Source organism: Petaurus breviceps, unplaced genomic scaffold (assembly GCF_028583685.1).
Source record: "Petaurus breviceps papuanus isolate PSGF00001 unplaced genomic scaffold, PetGlider_PUasm1.0 90638, whole genome shotgun sequence".
Taxonomy (NCBI): Eukaryota; Metazoa; Chordata; class Mammalia; order Diprotodontia; family Petauridae; genus Petaurus; species Petaurus breviceps.
The window spans coordinates 6,019,145-6,039,295 of NW_027187295.1; the positions used below are offsets into that span (position 1 = coordinate 6,019,145).

General features: G+C 34.9%; 1 protein-coding gene across 2 annotated transcripts in view; it reads right to left on the reverse strand.

Moving 5' to 3' along the window:
- The window catches only part of CALCRL (calcitonin receptor like receptor), a 124,682-nt gene that overhangs the window by 37,828 nt on the left and 66,703 nt on the right, over window positions 1–20,151 (reverse strand). The window contains exons 2-8 of one of the 2 annotated variants that reach the window (XM_069064517.1): window positions 18,366–18,450; window positions 18,075–18,189; window positions 12,928–13,020; window positions 10,887–11,028; window positions 6,897–7,007; window positions 6,605–6,717; window positions 4,880–4,971 (exon numbers count right to left, since the gene is read on the reverse strand). In XM_069064517.1, the coding sequence (XP_068920618.1) occupies window positions 4,880–4,971; window positions 6,605–6,717; window positions 6,897–7,007; window positions 10,887–11,028; window positions 12,928–12,981 (512 nt within the window). In that variant the 5' untranslated portion in view covers window positions 12,982–13,020; window positions 18,075–18,189; window positions 18,366–18,450. The remainder of the gene's footprint in view (window positions 1–4,879; window positions 4,972–6,604; window positions 6,718–6,896; window positions 7,008–10,886; window positions 11,029–12,927; window positions 13,021–18,074; window positions 18,190–18,365; window positions 18,451–20,151) is intronic. The other variant, XM_069064518.1, reaches the window with a different exon arrangement.

Here is a 20,151-nt window from a genome sequence, read left to right on the forward strand (position 1 = left end):
TGATGACCCTTTTCTGAATGTACAACAGTTTATTGATGTTGGTTTCATATGGCGTAGTCCAAAACTGAACACAATGCTCTAAATGTGTACTCATCAATGAGGAGTGTACAAAAAGCATTCTCTCTCTGGGTCTGAGTTTTCATTCTTTCTTTTTTTTCTTGTTTGCCATATGAAACTTTTGAGTCATTGACCTTGAAGTGCATTCAAATAATGACTATTGTGAATTACTTCCCTTATTCTTAAAAAGTTGACTTCTTCCAGAAAAGAGCAGGACATTCCTATTCTTTTTTCTTTTCTTTTTTTAGTTTGTGATCATCATTTTAGATTGTTAAATGTAGGGCAGGAGAGAGTATCAGGCCTGAAGTCAGGAAGACACCTTCCTGAGCTCAAATCTAACCCCCAACATAGCTTTGTGACTCTTTGTGACCCTAAGCAAGTCACTTAACCCCTGTTTTCCTCAGTTTCCTCATTTGTAAAATGAACTAAATAAGGAAATGGCAAGCTACTCCAGCATCTTTGCCAAGAAAATCCCAAATAGGGCAACAGAGAGTTGGACATGGCTGAAAAATGACGGAACAAAAAAAAATCTTTTGTATTGTGATGCTTTCATTTTAAGAATTAATTATCCTTTTCAGATTTAATCATTGACAAATGTGACAGACATGCTTTTTTACGTTTTCATCCAAGTTGCTGGTAAACATGGTGAGGACATAGACTAAGGACAGAATCCTGTGCTATACTGTAATGAGAAAGCTCCTTCAAGGTTGACATTAATGCACTAACCAAAAAATTCTTTTAAGAGTATTTTTCAAGTGTACCACATGGGATTACCTCTTTTGCAAGACATTGGGTTTGTTTGTTTAATAAATACAATATCTTGCCTGTTACTGTTTTAAAGAAAATATTCTTTTTTTTTTTCATTTTTGGTTACAGAGAGCAAATTAAGCTATTTTACAGCATGACTGAATGAGTTGATTTAAAGTCCTGAAGTTCTTTCATGCTAGGTAGTGTTTGTAATTGATTTTCTCTCTTGAAACCCTTTGTTATTTTTTCTAAAAATATTTAAATCAGATAATTTTTAAAATGCAGCGGCTCTGTAAAGGAGTTCAAATTATATCATCCAAAGCAGTATATGATTTGAGACCTGCTACAGGAATTCAAGGGAAATTCATCTTGACATATTTAGGTCTCTTGCTCTTCCAAAAGGAAGAGGCTGATATTTTCAAATGTAGATTCATTTTTATTTAAATAAAGCAACATAAACTAGAGGTTTTATACAATTACATTATATTAAAGTACTTAAAGGTATAGAAAGAATTCAATTTTCTTTAGTGTTTTGAATTCCCATATTCACTTCCAACCCATGAACATTTTGGAAAATTTAGTTAGTCCTATTGCATGCTGTATTTAGTAAGCAAAAATAAAAAACATATCACAATGAACCTGCCTGAAGATGTTGTTTAGTAAACTATTTTAGAGGAATTCAGAAAATGGGCCATTTTCCTTTTCTTTTAAATAGACAATCAAGACAGTGGGGATTGTCATTAAAAACAAACAAAAGTGACTCTCACTCAATTTATTTAGAGGAAAAAAGTTTATAAGCAAATAGAATAGTATTTGCAGTGAACAGGAGACAGAAAATTACAATAAGTTAATAATAAATAAATTTTGTGGCGCTTGATATGTGTTAGGCACTGTGCTGAGTGCTTTACAATTGTTATCTCATTTCATCCCCACAATAATCCTGGAAGACAGGTGCTATCATTATCTACATCATGAGAAAATTGAGGTAAACAGGGGTTAAGTGATTCCTGCAGGGTTACAGAACTACTAATTGTCTGAGATTTCATTTGAACTTGGGTCTTCCTGACTTTTGGTACGGTACTGCTCTATCCACTGTACCATCTAACTCTTTTCCATAGAGTTTTCAAACAAACTTAGCTCTCCAACGATATGTTCTATTTTTAGATATAATAGAGTCCATTTATCTTATGTAATATGACTATTAAGCTAGTCTGATCCAAATATTGGGAGAGAACATTTTCCAGTATTCTACAATAAGTTCAAGTTGATATTTTAATAACTTCCAAATCAGGCTATATCAGGCTAAGTGTGGTATGCTGATAGTGAAATGAATTAGTTATAAAAAACTTTCTAGGGGGTGGCTAGGTGGTGCAGTGAATAGAGTACTGGCCTTGGAGTCAGGAGGACCTGAGTTCAAATCTAGCCTCAGACATTTAACACACACACACACACACACAAAACTAGCCCTGTGACCTTGGGCAAGTCACTTAATCCCAATTGCCCTACCTTCCCCCCATCCAAAAAGAAATTAACTTTCTACCTTTTTATCTTACTTCTGTTTGCTGTCCTACCAGTGTAATCCTTATATGTGTTTCTGATGACTCCTTGTTTTATGATGCAATTGTGATCACAATCATCTACTGTTCTTTTCCATAGAGTTTTCAAACAAGTGTTATAGGTGTGTGTCTGGATGTAGGGTAAAATCTATCCTTTAATTTGTGTGGAGAGCTCCAGTTGAGGAAATTCCTCTATCAATGCAGACCGACATCTTCTCTTAGTATTCTGGGTCACTAAGAGATTATGTAATTTTCCCAGAGGTCATATGATCAGTATTTGGAAGACTTAGGACTTAAAACCAGGTCTTACTCACTGTGAGGCTACCTCTCTTTCCTAGAATTTCCTCTCATTTTAGGATTTTTTGAATTATTTGTAATGACAAATGATTAAGACTTATTATCTTTTTTTTTCATTTTTATTTGATATTGGGGTCTATGGCCTTGCTTTTATCTATTATGTTTTGTTGTTATGAAGTTGTTTAAATAAAGTTGGAATGATTTTAATTATTTGTTGTATATTTTAATTATTTTTTTCTATTTTTCTATAACTTTTAATATTTGCTTTAGGTTATGTGTGTATAAAAAGTTGATTCAGAAATAATTCCCACATTAGAAATGAGTAGTTTACTTCTCTTAAAATATTATAATTTTCAGTTTTTGTGGTATAACTTGGTGCTTGCCGTGTTCCTAGCCTCCTCAACTTTTAAAACAAAGTATTCATCAGATATTGGCATCAGGCTGTTATATATTATAAAAATCTTTGCCCTCTCTATTTCCTTATTCCTGAATCATATTTTCCAACACATTTTTTCACGTCTATTTTGTAATAATGCACGTAGATGCTATCTGGACCAAACCGTCAAACTTTTGATATGATCATTAAAATATGTAGCTTAGCCCAATTCCCTCCTCCCGTCTTATGTTCTATATCAGTCCACAATTATCAAAGGCAAAGGCATAGTTGATTAGCTGACCAAATCCCCACTAAACATGTTATAGTCCATAGATCATAGGATTCTTTGGCTTACAGCTGCAAAAGACTTCAGAGGTTATCTATTCCATTGACGACATTTTGCAGATAAGAAAGCGAAAATCTTTATAGGTAAAGAGACTTTACCAATGACACTCTATTAATAAGTCAGACTCCAAGTACATATTCTTTCCATTGCACCATGTTGCCTCCTAGATAGGATCATGCATTTAATTTCTTAGCTTAGGACTTCTCTGTTTATAAACTGTTAAAAATGCATAGATTTGCAGAATTTTGTAGCTAGAAGGGACTTAGAAATCATCTAGCCTAAGCCTCACATTTTATAGATGGGAAATTCAGTGCCAGAGAGTGGAAGTGTATTCCTGAAGGTTATATTTGTGACTTGGCAGTCAGAACTAGAAAATCAATCTCTTGGCTCACCAGATAATTTGCTGAAGATGTTAAAGATTAAGAATAGAAAAGCCAAAAAAAAAAGGGGGGGGGAGTAGAAGGAGGAAAGGCAGAATATACCACATAAAATGGAGAAAACCAAAGATTCCTAAGCTGCTCAGGACCTTATAATATACCCTGACTTTGTGCCTTCCATACCCCTGGTATACAATTATCTGATATATTGATGTGCCCTAATGATGCATGTAACCCTTAGGATCTCTGGGTCATTCTACCTGACCTGATGTTGAACTTTCTTTTATGTGTTGTCTAACCCAATTAGCATATGACCTCCTTGAGAGTAAGAACGATTTCAACTTTTCTATTTGTCTTCGTAGTGCTTGCCATATAGTAAGTACTTAATAAATTTTTTAAGTCATACATTCCTTATAAACTGTTAGTAACAATAAGTCTATCTATACCATGGAAATGCTACAGTCAGAAAGGTCAGCAAGTATAAAATGTAGCATATTGCTGCTGTTGCTCTCCATGAGTCCTGTTATTTAGGTAATGCTCTATCCAGGCATATTCTTTTTCTTTTGAAGGGGGGAGGGCAGGGCAATTGGGGTTAAATGACTTGCCCAAGGTCACACAAGTAGTAAGTGTTAAGTATCTGAGGCTGGATTTGTACTCAGGTCCTCCAGACTCCATAGTGGGTCCTCTGTTTATTCATTGTGCCATCTATCCACCTCCCAGGCATATTCTAAGAAAAAAATTATAGTTGAAAAGTCTAAGTGGCATATCAAAGTATAGATCTAACCATACAACCACAGCCCCCCACCCAAACAAACAAACCTAAACTAAAATAGCTAAAAGTGCAGACAAAACTAATGCTATCTAGGGTGTCTCTTATGTCAAAAAATGAAATTTATTTAAAAGGCTGCCCCTCATCTCACTTGATCTCTTGAGAAATTTTTTCAGCATCACTCGTGAGTTATTTTGAACTTTAAATAATATATGAACACTATTTTCTTCTCTTTTGGCAAATTCTAAATATCTGTGCTTTTTAATTTTTTCACACATTCATAGCACAATTATATTTCAACAGAGAATGACCACAGTGCCCTTGAGTGTTCATATAGGATTCTTCTTTACTTACTTGAAATAAAAGAATATTCCAAGAGAGATCAGCAGTGATGCAATAGATAATCCATGTCCAATGATAGTTAGATAAAACAAATTCAATGCTGTCTGTAAAATTTTGGAGAAAAATTAAAAAGAAGAAAGAAATTGTAGTTCAAATTAAAATGTTCTGGGTAAGATATAATTCTATAAAAATCTATTATATACATGCAAATTCTAATTTACTTGATTCAATTAATTAAAAATGCAAAATATTTCACCTTATAGTCTCTGGATTCTTATGAATGCTGTGAATCTTACAGCAATCCTGTGAGAAGCACATACATATTTCTGCTACATGGTAAGATATTGACATTTTTTATACCTGCAGTAACAGTAAACCTCCAGAAAATTATAGAGGTTTGTATTATGCTCTACTTATCAATATTTGCAAAAAAGTCATATTCCTTTTTCTACATAATGAATTCTCAGTATCAAAAGTTTCATGTTAGATGCCAAAACTTTTTATACACTAAACATACACAATTCCATTGACCCAATGTCAAGAGATAATCAAGAATTTTCTGTAAGACCTTTCCCCCATTATGTTACAATTCCGCACCAAAAGTATTTATAAATTGCCTGCTGTGTACAAAGCACTGACCAGAGAAACAAAGGCAAAGTGATAACCAGTTACTGATCTCAAGGAATTTGCATTCTATTAGGACATGATGGGTATATTTGCATTCTACTAGGACATGATGGCAATTTAAGGAGGAGGAAGAGAGGAAAAGCTTCTGGTAAGGGGCAGCTTGTGAACTGAACCTTAAAGGACATTAAAAATTGTAAGAAGCAGAGATGAAGAGCAAGGGCATTGAAAACATAGGACTGGTCTGTACAATGCTTCTTTGCCCTTTTCTTTTTGCACTGAACATGACCACAGATATGGCCCACTGACAATCAAAGTTCTACCTCTATAATAAACAGGTTTTATGAATCTAAACAAAAATTCACTTCAACATCAATTTTCAAAGTCTATCTCATATTTATAAAATCACAGAATTTAAGAGCTGGAAGGGTCCCTCAGTGGCCGTCTAGTCTAACTCATGGGTGAAAGGAATCCTCAGGATAACTTTGCTGGGAAGTGGCCATTCAAGCTCTTGTATGAAGACTTCTAAGGTGGAGAACTCCACCACCTCTCCAGCAAGCTTATTCCACTTTTGGACAACAGTAATAGTTTGGAAGTTTATGCCAACAGTTAACCTAGATTTGCCTCTTTGCAACTTCCTCTACCACTCTTGGCTTTGCTCTCTGGGACCGATAGACTGAAAACTATGAGAGAGTAAGAACCTAGTCTTTATTAATCTCTTTTCCTACAAGCTAGCGGTGCAGTTCTCTACACACATTAGGCACAAGTGTGTGTGTGCTTTCTAAAGTTAATCATGGTCATTGATTCTAATGGATCCCAAAACAAGTTGTTCCTTTTTTTCCCCTCTTTACCTGTATAAAACATATACAGTCATTCCTTAAGAAAGACCATCATCTCCTTACTTGAAAATTCAATAATTCTTTCTTATTGTCATTCTATATTCCCACCACCTCCACCACACACACCTTTCGATAGAAATAAAAAAAAAAAGATAAGCTCTACTCATGAAAAGAATTCTTCTTAACATCACACATGGGAACATGAAACTGAAGAACCAACGTGTTGCTATGCTTACACCCATACTGAATAGTAATGTATCTATGTCTTATATACCTGTACTTTCAAGTGGGTATGGATATTACATCGGGTATAATTTGTCCAGGTCCTGTTACTCTCTGGGTGTTTAAACCAGTTTCCACTTGGGTCACATATTTTTGTAACTTTTTCTGTGAATGAAACAAATGAAAGCCACACTGAAGCAGTCTTTTTCTTCAATATAGTATAGAAAATACATTAGGAGATTTATCTGTTATATATTTTTCTATGTATACACACAAATGTGCATATATAGAGATAGCATATTAGAGATAGATGATAAATATTTAATTTATTTATTTATTTTTACCAGAAGGGTCAAAATCCTGAAAATAGTCAGGACAATGTTGCATTGATTCAGTCCCTGCAGCAACATCATTCCAACACAGCCATCCATCCCAAGTCCTGTTACAGTAAGGTCCTAAGGAATTAAGTAGACAAATGGTGAGCATAGGATCATAGAACTGAAGCTACAGAGAATTTCAAGGGCATCTAGTCGAAACAGGCTCAGGGGAATAAAATGACTTTGCCCAAGGTCCCAAGAGAGTAAGAGTAGCTAGTAGGATTTGAACACAAGCTTTCTGACTCAAGAGCCAGTATCTTTTCTATGGTTCTACACATGATTCATAATACAAACTCTCATGGTGTCAGGCACCAATTCCTTAATTAATGCTGATGCTGAAGTACACTGAAGAGAAGAAATAGAAAATAAATATAGCCATCTTAAAATCATCCTCACTGTGTCTGTATTTCAAGAAGCTTTGACTCTGTTATTCCTAAAGCTTATATATGTATGTGTGTGTGTATAATATATATAATATAGTAGAATGTAATATAATGTATATTTATATAGAAATAAGATATTTTGAAATGTAAAATTTTAATTTATGCCTTAAAATGGTAAAACCCAACAATTTTTCTCAGGTTTTAGGTGCTTTACTTGTTAGCATCAACAAACATATATGTATATGCTAATATTTTTACACTATATTTGAACCTACAGGAAAGGTTACTAAATGAAGAACTGTGGGTAAAGACTGCCAAGGGGACTGATGCTCATAACATAGAACAATACTCTCCTTCTGTGATACTTCTATGGTTTTAATCTAATCACAGTTATTCAACTCCATCATATAAAATATACATACATATATATATATGTGTGTGTGTGTGTGTGTGTGTATATATATATATACACACACACACAGGTGGTTGCATGTGTGTGTATGAGAATGATTGCCTTCATTCAGTAGCAGAAACCTGACCTGGGATTGATTTAGCACAGTTGTTCAAAAGATTTGTAAGTAGGAAGGACAGGGAAGGGTTAAGTATACAAATTGTTCCCAATCTCAGATTTATTTTCTCAAGATTATCTTGTTTATTTAGTAAAACTTTTGCTCTTCATACTGCCTTTAATACATTCAGTTATTGACTTATACTAACTTATGATTTTTGAGATACAATTGTACTTAGGCAACTATAAATACATCTATCTGCTTTTACTAACTGAGCTTAGAGAGGTAACATGTTTTTCTTAAGCAAATCAATATGCTGCATTGCATTTTTCATCCTATCACATGTATAATAAACTATCCTTTTAAGTAAATTATAGTATTGGACAAGGAATTTTTTTGGACTTTGTTTCCTCAGCTCTAAATTAGGTTGAAGTACATGATCTCTAAAGTTCCTTCCAGTTTGAAATCTATGAAACTACAATGTCCACATTGATATATTATGATGTTAAAATATAATTAAAATTATATAACTAAAATTGATACAATTATTTTATTGTAAAAACATGAGTCAACAAAGAATAACTGATTGGTAAATATTCATATTCATAATAGTGTTTGTAGACAATGGGGAAGAGAAAAATTCCATAAATTGGATTACAATTATATTAGCAATGTATTTGTTTTATGTAATAATTCCTTCTAGTTAACATTAAAAGTTCTTTTGAAAACTAGCCAATACAAAAACAAAGTTATGACTTTTGTTTACTTGCAAATGAGAGAGTTTGCTTCTTATAGTTGATAGTGTAATGGTAGGGCTGATTGAGTCCTTTAATCAAATCACCCCATCCAATTTAAAATAAATAACAAGCTACTGTACCCTGATATCTTTGTCAGGTGAGGGCAAAAAAATTAGCTGAAGTATGAGCTAAATATGTACAAGGCCTAGATAGCATAGGATGTAGATTAAGTGAAATTTTTTTTCTAAAACAATTTAAAATTCCTTGAAAGGCATTGGATGAACTGGGGGTAATGTTGTCCATAGAATGTTTTCAGCTTGATTGAGAAAACTTGGTCATATGCTATGAGTCATTTATAAAATAGTAGGCCCTTTTGGGACTCAAGTTTATAAAATGTATGGTTAAAACCATACAGCCATGATCCTGAGAAGAAATTAGTTGTGGAGGAAGGACAGGAAGAAATCTGGACTCTGCCTTGATCTCTGTCTCATGAACCCATCCCTTCCCCCACCCCATCTTTGCCAGAGGAGGATTTTGTAAACTTAAAAAAAAAGATTTGGGACTTTTTCATCAGCATACTAGCTATATCCCCCAAATAAAAGGGTCTAGGGGGAGAGTATGCATCAAGAGTCAAGAATATAGACTTGGTGAGAAAAGGCAGATTCAAACTCTACAAGGAGAGAAAAGTCAAACCATGCCTAAGGGGAATATCTTGAGGGTTCCATTAAAAGAAATTCCAGTAGCTGTGAGTTGCCATTTGTCACACTGAGTCTCTAAGTGTGAGTTCATTTTCTTCTGGATTCTATGTATATTGGTAGGACTGCATATCAAAGAAATTTGGGTAGGGGGTGTTTTGTACCAATTGTTACTATACAACCTTAGTAAATAGTTCTCCCTAAAAGCTAATTAAATTTGGCTAATTGATATCCTTAATGATGGGGAGGGGGACGGGAAGGGGGGGGGAGGAGCAAAAGATAAACCATTAGAGATAAGAGATAAATTGTTAGAAATACACCACCACTACCCCAGTCCCTTAAGGGGAACTCTTAGAGGAAAAGTAGCAACTTAACAACTAAGGACTCAGATGGTCTGTGGCCTCCAGGGACCATATTTCAGAGTGTGCTGAAAAGTGAGGTACCATTTTCCAAAACATTTTCCATGAGGTAGAGGAGAGCCTAAGAGCAAATATAGTAATAAATTTTAAGCAAATTATCTTTCCAGTTGATGAGATAAAAGGTTTTTATTTTAGGTCTAAGTCCAAGAATAAATACATTTTAAAAGAAAATTATGTAGTCCCATTAACAATCCAGCTTTCTATGAAAATCAGGAGAAATCCTGGTGGCTGAAAGCCAGAATAATTTTAAAGAACAGTCCTGTTAGTATAAACTTATTTTCTTATCATAGCTTTTTTTCCTCTGGGAAAACTGGATTTATACATTATATATTGTAGAAGGCCATTACAGTGTAGCACAGAAAATTCTGTGTAGCAATCAAAAGTCTAATGTAGTGAAACCCAACTCTATTTATTACCTGTATATGAAGTTGGACATGGCATTTAACATCTTTGAAGCTCAATTTTACTGCTCTATAAAATTATGGATCTGACTAGATGATTTTTAAGGTTCTTTCTATCTCTAAAGTATGTGATCTTATGCCAGAAAGCAGCTCTGACATGGTTATTGACATTGTTATACTATCTTTCTATGAAAATAGACTATTAAAAGGATGTAGCTAGGGGTCTGCTGGAACCAGCTCATCCAGGCTTCTCAACAGCTTATTCTTCAATTTTCAGTGACAAAACTTATACCCTAGAAATCAGCAGACACTGAAAATCAGGGCTTAATTTATTTATTTTTGTTGTTGTTCTTGCAGTTGATTGTCTAGATTTAATAGACTCATGGAGAAGTCATTGGAGAGCCTACATTTGCCAGCATATGCCTAGAGGCAGGTGGCTTATTTTCTGTTTTTCACATTGTTTTTAAATGGTGAGGTGCATAGGCAAGGTTGTCCTGGGATTCATTCAAATTAAGAGTTCCAGAAGAAACTTTATGGGGGACTGACAAAAGGGCAACAGGGTAAAAAGACACGGATAGACCATAGTTTGCTCCATCGGAGGTAAGACCCATGTAAGTGAAATAAAATTATCTACTGAAATAATGAGATAATATGTCAGCAACAAAGACAATCTTTATAACTAAATAAACTTGCTAAACTAAATAAACTTTATAACATAAATAAACTTGAAAAAAAAACCAGACTAACATTTCAAGATCTCAAAATATTAATGCTGCTCTACAGGATAACTTATTGTAAAATTAAAATGTTTACCTTCTGTCCTATGAATAGGTTCTTGCATGATCTTTTGGTAGCATTCATACTGAGCTGTCATAATCTTATTTCGAGTAACACCCAACTGAGTTGGCTCTCCAGAAGAATTCTGTCCTCCTTCTGGTTCAGCCATGACCAAAGGCTAAAAATCAAAGAAGAAACTTCATAAATAGTTTCTCCTGTAGACCTTTGTTAATATAGGATGTTTTCATTATGTTTGGATTGATACTATTATATATGTTTGCCCTGAACATATTTCTGTTTTGTTCTGTCAACCTGACCTTTGATTTCATTGTCAGAGAGAACTTCCAGAGGGGAGCTACGAGGTGGTAGAGTAGATAAAACCCTACACCTACAGTCAGAATGACCTGAGTTCAAATCTGGTCTCAAACACTAACTGTGTGACCCTGGACTTAACCTCTGTCTGCTTATTTTACTAATCAGTAAAATGGAGATAATAAAAGTAATCTAGCTCCCAGGGTTGTGATTATAAAATGAAACTGTATTTCTCAAAAACATTATGTAAACCTTAAATGTTATCCTTTTTATTATTATTATTATTTTACATTACATTGTACATTAACTACATAGCAACATTTGCTCTACAATTCATAGTCTTACATTACTGCCTGGGGTGTGGGGGTACTGGTAGATTAAATTGTTTTCCCAAGGGCACTAGTAAATCTCAGAGGTAGCTTTTTTTGGTTAATTTTTGTGTCTTTGAAGACCTGCCTTCCATCCTATCCATTCTGCTATACTATTTCTCTCTCTGTGTATTCATAAATATCAACACTTTAATCATTTCATTAGTTTAGACATTCCCTCTAATGATGCTGGTAAACCTTTCAGGTATTGGCTTTTGTTCTTTGAGAGTTATGGGGGCTGAAAAATAAAATGATCACTCTAGGGTCAGTTTAGGATGATCCCTACACTGAGGGAGATCCTCATATGAGAGATAAGTCTTTTGAAGCTTTTCCAGCCTGGTGGGGTCTGCTAGAACTTATATTTATATTATGCCAGAGCATAATATTTGGGAGCCCAGGGTAACCTTCATACTTCAAAAAAAGGCAAAGAACTTTTACTGGAGGAATTGATACAAATATTTGTGCAGGTAAGTATGGGGACTTGACCTGTGATTTCATCAGCATTTAAGTCAGACCTGTATAACCTACACAAGGATTTCCTCCATCCACAAAGATATTTTCCTCCCCTGAAATCCTTTGACATGCCACAAATAAGTGGCCTTCAGGCCACAGGTTGTATAGGCCTAATTGAGATGCCCAACCTATTGAGCTTGTACATCAATATGCATGGCTTAGACAGTTTCTTTGGGGTGGGGAGGGAGGAGGAAGGTTGCCTTAGAAACACTATAGCTTAAGTCCATTGCTAATATTGAGGGAGATAATATTTTTCTCTATTATGTACTTTTCTAATGGCGCTAATCAAATAAGAGGTTGGCCACTGATTTGCTTGCAGGAGGAATAGCAGTGAATACATTAAGATAATAAAGCTACTGTGAATTTAAACAACAAAAAATCCATAGAAAATATACTTTTAAAACAGATAAACTTTGACTCTGGATTACTTGTAAGTCAAAAGGTGGCATTATAATGTGAACATAAGGTCAAAAGTGAGAGGAGAAAGTTGAGTAGAATATCCTATCTTAACAGGACAGGTCTACTAATCATTGTGAAAACTCTTATTTGATGCTGTAGCCTGGCCCTACATGGTTTAAAAAAAAAAGCCAAAGGTTGTAAAGATAATATGCAGCTATTTAATTTTTTTTTAATTCTTACAAATTGTTATATAATGTTCCTGAGGTAAGAGTGTCAATTTTTAGGGGTTTTTTTGGCTGTTTTTATTTCTAATGCTTTCCACAGAAGCTAGCACAGTACTAAGGAGATAATATTATTTGTGCACTGAAACAAACTAAGTTATACAAAACAACTCTGTACAACAGTACTTCTGGAACACTATTCATTTCTTTTACTAGCACCATGAACATAAACACAAATATGCAATTGAATTATGTAAATGTTACCTGAAAAATAGTCAAGAGAATTAGAAACACCAGAATCGACCTTTGTTCCATCATTAAAATTGACTGAAAAGTGTCATGTAAAATTAGATCCTTCTGTAACAAAGAAATTAAGAGAATGTGATGTCAATATTCATAAAATTTTAAGTGTTCAATTTATATTTTATATATATATATGTATGTATATACACACACACACACACTTCAGAACCCATGCACACAAACATGCATTTTACTTTTAAGGATGGTAAAGGTACAAATGTATATACAAATTAGTAATTGTATTTATATGTCCAAAGAACAAGAATATTTATTTCAAGAAACAAATCATCAATACTAAACATAATTATTTGAGAACATACCATCTTTCTCCATAATATTCGTCTGTGCCCTCTATTTGCCTTAAAAGGCAGAAAATATTTTTGGCTTCTTTAATTTCTCTACATTAAATTTTTTTTCTCTAATAGTAATATGCTTATCATTAAACTTCTTTAATTTGAAAATTAAATACTTTATTTAAGTTAAACTATCAAAATAAGGCTTTTACATGCACTTAACACAAAAATGTTGTTAAACATTCTACATGAAGTTTTTTTTTTTCCTTCTTTCAATGGGAGATATTGAATTTAACTTACTGATGCTCAGTAGTTTGGGTAAATAAATTACTTTAATTATTTTCCCCACGAGCTAGTATCTACTCATCACCTAAACTCACATATAGGAATTATTCAAGGCTTGCATAACCAGGAAATGAACTTCTCCCCTCTTATCCATTTCATGTTACTCATGCCTTTTACCACTATCTCTTTCACTCCTGTCTCACATGATGATGTTAGATGATGACCTTTCTCCTTACCAAAATTAGCCCCTGTACTTGAAGAAGGGGTCCCTTTTCCATTCTGTTTCCTCCAGCAGATTGCTCCCTCTAGAATCCCCACTCTATCATTTATTTTCAATATCTCCCCGTCTTTTAGCTATTGTTCAATGTGTACAAACATTCCAATGTCTCTCCTATCTTCAACAAACCTTCTCTTGATACTTCTATCCTTGTTAATTACCATCTTTTATCTTTTCTGTCCTTTGTGGTTAAACTCTTTGAAAAGGTTATCTATAATAGATAACTCTTCTTTTTCTCTTCCCGCTCTCTTATTAAACTTTTACAATCTGACTTCCAACCTCATCATTGCATTGAAAATTCTCTTCTCTCCAAATTTACCAATGGTCTCTTAATTGCCAAATCCAATAACCTTTTCTCAAGCTTCATTCTTTTTGCCCTCTCTGTAGCCAATGACACTATTGATCACCCTCTCCTCCTTGATGCTTTTTTCTTTCTAGATTTTTGTGACACTACTCTCTCCTGATTCTCTCCCTCCCTATCAGACCACTTCCCATCTTTATCCTTCATCCATTTTCTCCTTCCATGCTATGCCCTTTAACTATGTGTTCCACAGGTTTCTATTCTGGATCTTCTTCTCTTCTCCCTCTATACTACTTCACTCGGTGATCTCATCAACTCCATGTATTTAATTACTATCCCTATTCTGAGGATTCTCAAATCTATCTATCTTGAAATAACACCTTGGTTGACATTCAATATCATATCTCTAACTGCCTTTCAGACATCACAGACTAGTCCAGTAGATGTCCAGTAGACATCTTTTTTTTTTTTTTAAGCAATCAGGGTTAAGTAACTTGCTCAATGTTACATGGCCAGTTATTTCTGGGTGTGGTGCTTAGTATCTGAGCCCAGATTTGATCCCAGGTCATCCTGACACTGGAGCTGGTGCTCTTACTCTCTGTGCTACCTGATCACCCCCAAAATCAATTGGGGTTAAGTAACTTGCCCAAGGTTACACGGCCAGTTTTTCAGTAGACGTCTTAAATCCAAAGTGTTTGACACTGGACTCATTATGCTTTTGTCTAAACATACCCCTCCTCCTAACTTCACCTATTACTATCAAGGGCGGCACCGTCCTGCCACTCCTTCAGGCTTACAACCTAGGTGCCATTCTTGACTCCTCATGATCTCTCACCCTCCATATCTAATTTGTTGCCAAGACCTGTCAATTTTACCTTTGTAAGATCTCTCAAATATACTTCCTTCATTCTTCTGACACTGAATCCTCCCTGGTACATGTCCACATCAGCTTATGCATGGCACTATTCCAATAGTTTGCTGGTGGTTCTGACTGCCTTGAGACTCCCTACTCCAATACATCCTCCAAGCACCAAATGGATTTAGCCAAAGCACAAGTCCAACTGCCACCCCGCCCCCCAAAAAACATTCAACAAACTCCAGAAGCTCCCTATTTTCTCAAGGATTAAATACAAAACCCTCTATTTGATGTTCTAGGCCCTTCATAACTGAGTCCTCCTACACCTTTCTAGTCTCACACGTTTTTCTGGCCACATAACCTTTGGTCCAATGACCTTGGTCTCCTTGCTATCCCTGAACAAGACCTTCTATCCATTGGTCCCAGATGTTTTCTCTCGCTGTCTCTTCTCATCTCCGCCAAATATCATCTTCTATGAGAAACCTTCTCCAGTCACACTGATTCCAATGCCTTGCTTTTTTTTTTTTTGTGATTTTTTATTTATCTTGCATATAGCTTGTTCTTACATATTTGTTAGGTTTTTGCTTCCCCCACTGGATTGTGAACTTTTCAAGGGAAGGGACTGTCTTTTGCCTCTTGTATCCCCAGTGCTTAGCATAGTGCCTGGCACATAGTAACCATTTAATAAATGTTTATTGACTGAGTTTCCTAAAATTATGTGAGCAAATGTAGTAATATATTTTGTTTTAGTATTTTTATGAGTCATGATTTTTTTTACCTGTATTTATATAAGATCAAGTGGAATAAAAATGTATATTATTAGGATAATTACAGTTAAATGGGCAACTCAATGAATTAATCCTTAGTACATATCATTAGGACAGATTATTTTAGACAACTGGGATCACATTTGGGAAATTATTTAGCGCTTCCAAATGGTCTGATCTATTTCTAGGATAAAGGCTCCATTAATAACAACAACAAAATTATTCTCCTAGAGTCTGTAAATCAGAAAATAATTTGATCTCAGAAGGATCATGATTATGAGTGATCCAAAGCAATGGAAATATGCTTGGGCATATACTCTCTAGAAATTATTATTAAGGGTAAGAAGTAGCATGGGAAAGGGGGTATACATTCATATAGTGCTTAGTTTTTGCCAGGTACTGTGCTAAGCACTTTCCAAAAATTATCTTATTAATCCTCAAAACAAACTTGTAAAGTACTTACTGTTATTATCCAGATTTTGCAGTTGAGAAAACTGAGGTAAACAGAGGTTAAGCAACTTGCCCAGGTTACAAATATATTAAGTGTCAGAGGTCAGATTTGAACTTAGATCTTATTGACTCTAGGCCCAACACTGTACCACTGTCACTGAGCTGCCTCATAAAATACATTATTAAGTGCATAGACAACTGGAAAAGGAGTTGGGTCTGTAATGTAGTGAGAGTGAAGGACAGAAAATGGACATCATGGCTACAAATGCTTTTCTCACAAAAGTTCAAAGGAATTATAGGAAGGCTTCCCATGTGTTGGGTAGATCCTTGTAATGTTAGTGGGAGTTGAAGATCGCCCCTGCCCATACCTTTTGTTACTTTGTAATGAGGCAGTGGGTCATGAGGGTTGTTTTGCCCTCTGACCCTGAAGAAATTTATATATACTCTGAGGTTATCATTCTGCTTTGGGGATCATTCATTGGAAGAGTGTTCCTGTGATTTGGTCAAATGAGACTCTGGGTAACCATTAAGGAGACTCTGGCTTTAAAAAACCCACATGTTGATGATTTTCTCTCTGGCAACTAGGTGTATGTAATGATCAGACAGTTGGATCTGTCTGTTGATGATTTGTGATGTATGTATTATTTGGTCAGATGGTTAAAAGCCCTGTCTCTTGGTCTTTATGCCATTATTTCTGCTTGTATTTTCTGTTTGTATTTTCTCTGAAGTTCAGGGTGCTGACTTTTCCCCCTGAAAATGTAAATGATATATACTTTTGATTAAAGTAAGATTGTTGACCCTTTTTGAGTTGCTTTCCTTTAGAAAAGCAAATCTAAGAGCCTGTGCTAGCAGCCATCCAGGGTGTTCTAGGGTGCTTACTGTTACAATTTTGTATGGAGAATTTATAAAAATGACATGTATCCCTAGATGTCTCACACTAGAAGTACTATCTGCTCCTACAAAGTTCTTCCTCCTTTCTTCTCCTTTCCTCTCCTTCCCCCTTCCATTTCTTAGCACAGTGCCTAGTACTTAGTCAATACTTGTTTAAATTTCAGGGGATTAGAATAAAAATTTCAGGGGATTAGAAAACCTAAATAGTTTGAATTTTCTGAATTGAGTATCACAGTCAAAGAGATCATGGATCCTTCTATCAAAGTATAAACATCTGATATGTATACTCATCTATATTTAACATATTATACATTTAATTCAATACAATGAACATTTATTAAATGCTAATTATTTTCAAGTTGGTCTGATAAACGTTGAGGATACAAAACAAAACAAAAATCACTGACTTATAAGAGTTTACAATCTATAGGGAAGATTCAGCCTTTACAGATAAGTAAATACATGATAAACTGAGAAAGAAGTGAATGTTAATAAGCAGAGGAACTAGGGAAGGTTTTGCCTAGGATAAGGGTGGGGAACCTGAAGCCTCAACACCACATGTGGACCCTCTAGGTCCTCAAATGTAGCCTTTGACTAAAACCAAACTTCATAGAACAAATGCCCTTAATAGGATTTGTTCTCTAAAACTTGGGCTCAGGTAAAAGGTTGCATCCAAGGATCTAGATGCCACATGGCCTCAAGGTCACAGGTTCCCCACCCTTGGCCTAGGAAACGACACCTCAATTGAGCCAATATATAACTACAATGAGGAAAATGAGAAATGTTCTCTGGAAAAAAAAAATATCTGCTAAATCTTTAGCAGATTCTTATCGTGCAACCTGTCATTTGTGTCGCTATGGGAATAGTGTTAGTAGAACATGTAGTTAAGAGTGTTCAAATTGTTTTTCCATATTTATACTTTTTATAATTTTCATCTCTTCTTGTAATGGCAGCACAGTGTTAATGAAAAGAAACAAATGTCACCGACCCACTGGAGGTCCTTGTCTTCTAATGCTGATAATTGTCCAAATTAGAAATCTTTTTTTTCTTTCTCTTCTATCAGCAATATTTCTTTTGGTACTCTTAATATAGATTGAACTAACCTAAAAGAGTCAGGAAACATTGTATTAAAATGTAAAAATCATACAACAAAAACCAAACACATGCTTTTACAAGGAGAATATAGTAAAACAACATTTTTGCTACAGAGGATTTTAATAAACTGATATTACTTTAGATTAAATTTTACTCTGGAATTATTTAGTTTGCTTATACTTACAGTTGTCTCCAGGCTCAAATCATATTTTCCACCAGGGTCTGCTTGAAGATGTCCTGAAGATTTATTTTTAACCAATAGTCATGACCTAAAATTAGATAATATCTGTAAAATGTTTGGAAATTTTAAAGTATTTGATAAAGGTTAGCTTTCATAATTATTTTACTATTATCATCAAAATATTAATTTATTATGGCAAATATTGCTATGTTCTTTTAATCTATCAGTATTATTTTCATGAAAAGCTTATAGCCAGAACAAAATGGAAATATATGATCATTGGTAATAGCTGTTGAACTTTTAAAACTTCCTTCTAATTTTCATTTTTCAGTGTAACTTCAATATCAATATCTCTTATCATAGCACTAACATCTGATTTATATACAGTATTAGATGCTGTCTCAGAATAAAATTTTAATACTGTAGCATGAGATCTATGGACAAGGATTCATCTCAAATAATCTGACAAATCATGATTCCAATTGTAACTCTTGAGCTGGTCATTACCCTCAATCATTAAACTTAAACTCTAACCCCCCCTCCCACCCTAATCTTCAGACTCATTAATCCCCACCATTCATAATTACTATAGCAGATAGAAGGTATGCTAGGAAGAATGAATTTTTAGTCAGAAACTTGTGTTTCTACTTCTGGCTCTGCCATTTATTATATATAAACTTGGGAAAATCATTTGGGCTCTCGTATTGTTAATGCATTGTTTGTTAATGGAATGGGAAGATCTTTCTTTCCCATTAATAGGCCTATGTGACCTGCTTTGAGCCTGAGTCACATGGAAGCCTGAGTCACATGATCCTGAGTCACATGGAGATTGTAGTGGGAGGAGCTTGTTGAATGGATGAAGCAGAAAGTTGAAGAGGGAGGTGGAGCTGAGGGGGAGGAGGGGGTAGAAAGAGGCAGAGCAGCTAGTGTGGTGAGAGAGGTGGGGAGGCTTGATGGAGGGGAGCATTTTGGATGGTGGTTCTTCCTGCATTGGTAATGTGTACCAACTTCTTAATTACCATGATGGATTTGGCTATCTGGTATATGAATAAATATTTTGGTTTTGTCTTTGAAGGAAAGAGTCTGTTATATCTTGGGATTCAAACCCAAGATTCAAATATTCATAGCAGCTGCTGTGGATATCGCATTGGTGATATAGCTCTCTAGGTCTCAGTTTCCCATCTTCATTATGAATGTGTTGGATTAAATTGTTCTTTCATCACATACTCAGCATCATCAATTCCCAGTCATATATGGGGAATTAGAAGCTATTAAATCTAATTTGTTCCTTGAGAAGAATCCTCTTTAACATATCCCTAACCAATGTTCATCCCGTCTCTGCTTGAAGGCCTCTATCAAGGACGATGGTGAGGACAAAAGAAAGCTGGATTTTGAGTCAGGGGATCTGAATTTTAATCCTGGTTCTGCAATTTACTACTCATCACTTAAACTCTGCAGGCCTGTTTCCTTCTCTATAAAATGAGAGGTTGGACTTTATAGCTGCTGGGATCCCTTTAAACTTGAAATCCATGCTCTTATCATCTAGTGAGAAAGAACCAACCACTTCCTACGGCAGGCAAGATCATATTTAGTTAGCTCTAAATATAGATACTCTATAGAAATCATCCCAGCCCTTCGAATTCCCAATGTTTCCTTGACCAACTTGTCTGATTGACTGACACTCATAGCCTTTAGCAATGGACTTGGCTTCTGGCTATAATATCTGATCTGATAACATTTTAAATTGTTTTCTGCATAGATTTATTTTCTTCACTAGGCCTTTACTTTT